Source organism: Vicia villosa, linkage group LG5 (assembly GCF_029867415.1).
Source record: "Vicia villosa cultivar HV-30 ecotype Madison, WI linkage group LG5, Vvil1.0, whole genome shotgun sequence".
Taxonomy (NCBI): Eukaryota; Viridiplantae; Streptophyta; class Magnoliopsida; order Fabales; family Fabaceae; genus Vicia; species Vicia villosa.
Genome location: NC_081184.1, coordinates 168052095 through 168058056, shown reverse-complemented (window position 1 = coordinate 168058056; position 5962 = coordinate 168052095). Strand labels below are relative to the sequence as shown.

The following is a 5962-nucleotide window of genomic DNA, read 5'->3' as shown; positions in this document are numbered from 1 at the left end:
TTTTTTCCATGCTTCTCCGGTTTACATCTTTTGTTATTTCTCTATTTCATATAAATTACAAATGTTATATCTTTATCATCGATTTGTTTTTATCCTAAAATTAATCCTCACTATTTTTAGTAATTAAAATTTATATATACAAATAAAAAAACAAAAATAATATTTTATTGAATTTATTAAAAAATAGTAACGCACCCCTTTATCCTTGAAATAAAGATACATGACATGGGGTGGCAAGAGGAATGAAGACAATATAGTAACGCACCCCTTTATCATCGATTTGTTTTTATTAAAGATTTCCCAAAATTAATCCTCACTATTTTTAGTAATTAAAATTTATATATATAAATAAAAAACAATTTTTTTTTATTGAATTTATTTTAAAAATAGTAACGCACCCCTTTATCCTTGAAATAAAGATAAACTTGCCAATTGCCATGGGGTGGCAAGAGGAATGAAGACAATATATATTGTTAACTTTATAAGAAAAAACCAACCGGGTTTTATTGATTCTCTCTCTTACTTTTCCTCATATAAACCGGTTAAAATTACAAAAAACGCGGTTCAGAAAAGTTATATGAAAACAAAGAGACAACTTTTCCTTTATTTTTTCTTCTCTCACTTCCTTGCCTTCAGTTAAAGTAGTGAGCAAATTCTGGTGTTTTATTCCTTGTTTCTTTAAAAACCACCTTAGTTTTTATATTTATCACTTCATATTCCATCACTTTCCTTCTAAGTAACTCTCATCATCCTTATCCTAATCACATGGATCCATTTCATTCATAAACACTTCTTTTCATCAACCAAAAAAACATTATTCACCTCAATCAAACACAAGATGATGAATAAGATGACCAGCTCTGATCTCATAGATTCTAAGCTTGAAGAACATCAATTGTGTGGATCCAAACACTGCCCTCGCTGCGGTCACAAGTTCGATCAAGGCAAACCGGTACGTACCTGATACTATTGCGATTGCAGTCACTGCGGTTTTTACACTGCAAAAAAAATAAAAATATGGTGACATGTTTATGTTTGTTTAGCTTGCAAGCTATTGTTATTATTATTATTATTACTAAAGTTGGTTTTATCTTTTTTTTTTCTTCTTCTTTTTATTATATTCTCTTTCTTTTTCTCTAATATTCTTTAAATTTGAATTTCAATTGAATTAACAGGATTGGTTAGGTCTACCAGCCGGAGTGAAATTTGATCCAACAGATCAAGAACTTATCGAACATCTCGAAGCGAAGGTCGAATCGAAGAACAACATGAAATCACATCCTTTGATAGATGAATTCATTCTCACTATTGAAGGTGAAGACGGAATTTGTTACACCCATCCTGAGAAACTTCCAGGTGACAAAATTTGAATTTATAATATATATTCATTTAATTTCCTAACTTAGGTTTTTCTTAGATATTTATTTATTTATTTATTTATTAATTTTTTTTTTGGATTTAATTTTATCTTATATAGTTCACCTAATTAATTAAGTCACCTAACTTTGAATTTTTATCAGGAGTGACAAGAGATGGATTAAGCAGACACTTTTTCCACAGACCTTCAAAGGCTTATACGACGGGAACACGAAAGAGACGAAAGATTCAAACCGAAGAATGTGATTTACAAGGAAGTTCAGGAGGTGAAACAAGGTGGCACAAAACTGGAAAAACAAGGCCTGTTATGGTTAACGGAAAACAAAAAGGCTGCAAGAAGATTCTAGTCCTCTACACGAATTTCGGGAAGAATCGAAAGCCTGAGAAGACGAACTGGGTTATGCATCAGTATCATTTAGGACAGCATGAAGAAGAGAAAGAAGGAGAGCTGGTTGTTTCGAAGATATTTTATCAGACGCAGCCGAGACAGTGTAATTGGTCTGATAATAATCATAGAATTGGTGCAACAACGACGGCAACCGGTGAAGGAAGTGGCGGTGAACCTAATAATGTTATCAATGCAAATGCAAGAAGAGATAGTGGAAGTGGAAGTTCTTCTTCTAAGGAGATTGTAACTCATCATAATCATAATCAGATTTATAGAGACGAAATGTCTGCTGCTGCCGTTGCTGTTGCCGCTGTTGCTGGTGTCCCAGCTCCTTTAACAAGCTTCACAAATGCTTTGGATATTCAGCATCTTAAATCCGATCATTTCGGCTTCATCCCGTTTCGGAAAAACAGCTTCGATGAGGTACGTCTATATATTTCTTAACACTGAAGATACGTCTAGTATCTGACAACTAACAACGCTGATACTTGAAGACATGTCTGATGTCTCACAAATGTCTGGTGTCTGACATATATTTGTGTAGGATACATATTTATTTGATTGGAACATATTAATTTATGAATGAATGAGTGTGATGTTTCACTTGCAGCTATATAATTATATGAAAATTTCAACATTGGGTTGGTAAGTAAATGCTTTTGGACAAAAAAGAAGAGAACATGCATGAAATTAAGGGTTAAGGAAAGTGTTGACATAATGAATAAAACATTGCTTGCATAGACAGCAAAGATTGTATGTACCTGACCAGATGATAAATCAGTGTCAGTAGTATAGTAGCTGTAGCTATAACCAATGTTTCTTTACCTACCTAGCTAAGAAAATGTAACATTTATAAACATTACACTTTTGATGATGATTGATACTATTATTGTAGGTTGGAATAGGAGAAGGTTCTAATGCAAGAGAAATGCAAGCATCAGGATCATGTGATCAGGAGCAGCATCATGTAGTAACACATCATCATCATCAACATCATCAACAACAACAGCAACAGCAACAACAACATGAACATCATGTGCAACAACAAATTAATGCAAACGCAGCTTTCCATATCAGTAGGCCTTCAAATCCAATCTCAACTATCATCTCTCCACCTCCACTTCACCATACATCCATCATCCTTGATGATAATTCTTACCATGTCTCAACAATCATGCTCCAAAATGAGAATTTCCAGGTATGTATTATATTCATCTTTAAGAAATTTCAAAACATGTTTTTAAAAGAGATTATTACTATTTTAATCAAAAATAGATAACAAATATAATATTTTTGTTTAAGTTTGTTAAAATTTTTAAAAGTCTACTATTTTTTTTTTTTTGATGTAGTAAAGAACACATGATTAAAAAAGGACTCTAAATCTAGCACAAGATATGCTAGATTTAAAGTAAAAGTCTCTTATTAACTCAGGTCATATTAGGAGATTGAATTTCTTGAATTTGAGAAAATGCGACATTCACATATTTAAATGTTAATAACCATTCGATCAAGATTTAAGAGTTCAATAAAATATAAATTTTAATTGTTTTAGAATTTAAATTATCAAATTTATATTTGAACCTGTCAATTTTGATCGAATGGTTATTGATACCTCAAATGCGTGAATATGTGTTTACCCGATATAATAGGAAACATAGTCTTCATATGAGTCCGCTTTCAAATTTTACTTTTTTATATAACTTTTTTCTTTAACTCAAATTATGATAGAATTCGATAAACAATCACTGTCACGTCCTCAACAAATTTCATCTCTCATTTTATGGATAGTCTACACCAAACTTAAATGCAAATATGCATTTAAGCAAAATTAAAATTTTTTTATAGAAAAAAGTGAGGAAAAAAAAGACAATGGCTTAAAAGTCCAAGTGTATATGTACCTTGTTGAAACAATTTCAATTTTTTACATTACAAATCAATATTGTAACTTGTAAGAGTTGATTATGTAAGCTAAATATAAAAATATCATAGATATTGTTGTCAAACATAAGTGATATATATAACCTCAATTTTGACCAATTTCACACAATATAGAGTTTCAAGAGTCCTCAAAAAAGTTGACAATAGGCCTATTGCCGACCTCTTTTAAGACCCTTATATATTAACCTTTGACTAAGAATCAAAGATTTTAGATTTTTTTTTTTTGTAGTAAGTATATTAGGTTGAGTAGTGCAATTAATAGCCACTCAATATGTTGATTATCCTTATGCATGGTATTGTACAAGCATGAAACTGTCAATTCACTTTTTGATTGTCATGGATGAATCAAACACAATGATTACACAAAAATTGATTGATTTCTTTTAACAATGGAACTATAATATGTTTCCACATGGCAGCAACAACAACAGCAGCAACAACATCATAAACTAGGTGGTGGAAGGTCTGCGTCTGGTTTGGAAGAAGTCATCATGGGTTGCACTTCAACATCTTCTGATACTATCAAAGAGGTCACTCACTACACAAACTATAACTTTTTTGACTCAAAATTCTATGTATTATATTTTGTTTCTAATAATTCCCACTAGAAAAAGAGAAAAGAGAGTCAAGAAATATACTATTAATAGAAAATAAAACAACCATTTTTTTATGTTCTTTTTTTATCTTTATAATGTTTTCATTCACATTCAAACATAATCATGTGTTTTTGCATTCTTGGTCTTGTTTGAAAAAAAAATGGTGAATATTAACTTTTGACTATATGATGACATGGAAAAAGGACCATTGCATTGTTTTCTGTGTACAATATATTCCTCAGAGTTTGAAATTAAAATAGTAATAATTTTTTTTTTTTGTTTCATTTCAAAGTTTTTTTTTTTTCTAACCCTAATATGAATGTCGGCAGGAATCATCTATGAGAAACCAGCAAGAAGCAGAATGGTTGAAATACTCATCTTATTGGCCAGTTGACCCTCCTCCTCATGACAACCATAATCACCATCATCATCATAATCATCATCATCATCAACATCATGATCAATAGAATGAAGGAGACAACAAAAACAAAGACAGTATCATTGTCATATCATCATTCATGCTTCAACCATACACTTTCCAACAAAAAAAACCATCATATCCATCGTTAGTTTTTGCTCTTTTTTTTTCATTCTTTCTTTTTTCCAGTATCTCAACTTCTTCAGTGAGTGTCAGAACAAGAACAAGTTTTGGAAAGAAAGTGACAAAGAACAAAGAGAAAAAGAAAGAGAAAAATTAAAGAAGAAAAAGAAAAGAAAAGAAAGCTGCTCTCCCTCGTGACAACACAGTCATGGAGAATGACCTAAGACTCAAAGTTAAATCTGCATGAAAATCATCACTTTATATATTAATATATAGAATTATTATTATTATTATTATAGTATCATATTATTTATATTATTTTATATTATTTTTATTGTATAAGTTTTGTTTGTATAAGTTTTATGTCTAAAGAGATATTTGTATAAGTTCTTTTTTTTTTTCACATAAAAAATATATATACCATTGAGTTTTGTGCATATTGTAACAATATGATAATATTGGACAAATTTTGTGCCAAGCATTTTATATATAACATATTGATTAGTACCAAACTCTTTTTATATGTTGCATGTAATAGTTTATATGTTTTCTGTGTATTAGAGTACAAATATCTTGTAAATGGATTTAAAACGACGAGCTTCTACACATTAAAACTCAAAGTAATGGCTGGCTAGGGCCGTTCTTGGACCCGGGCAACCAGGGTCACAGCTCAGTTAGCTAGTTAGCATAATGATAAAGGAGCTTGTTTTTGACTCAAGCTCAACGCAAAATTGGGGCCCTAATTATTTGAGGCCCCGTGCTCTGCGCTGTAGGTCTCCTTGCACATGTATAGAGCCTACCCTGTGTTAACCATGACAAAACAAATAAATATTGTATTTAACCGCGATTATTATTCTTCAAGCATCTAATTAGTATTTAATATTTGGAGCTATATATGTTTATCTCATCTCATGCATGCACAATATACTGATCATATCTGCAATATTCTTTACACACTACGTGACAATGTACCTATAGCAGCAGTAAACCACTACTTCGTTGGAGCTTTTACATGTTTGCCTCATAAAAAGAAATTTAACTTTAGAACATGAGTTTCAAGAATATCTTTTTGTTTCTCATGGGTCCATTTCACTCACCAAAAGCCACAAACGACACACACAA

The 5962-nt window shown here is 31.1% G+C and overlaps 1 protein-coding gene across 1 annotated transcript; it reads left to right on the top strand.

Moving 5' to 3' along the window:
* Window positions 1–603: 603 nt before the first annotated feature.
* LOC131603801 (NAC domain-containing protein 75) lies at window positions 604–5351 on the top strand. Its single transcript, XM_058876234.1, has 6 exons — window positions 604–952; window positions 1176–1356; window positions 1521–2188; window positions 2661–2963; window positions 4123–4233; window positions 4629–5351. Exons 1-6 carry the CDS (start codon window positions 839–841, stop codon window positions 4764–4766), a joined length of 1515 nt encoding a protein of 504 aa, XP_058732217.1. The 5' UTR covers window positions 604–838; the 3' UTR covers window positions 4767–5351.
* Window positions 5352–5962: the final 611 nt, after the last annotated feature.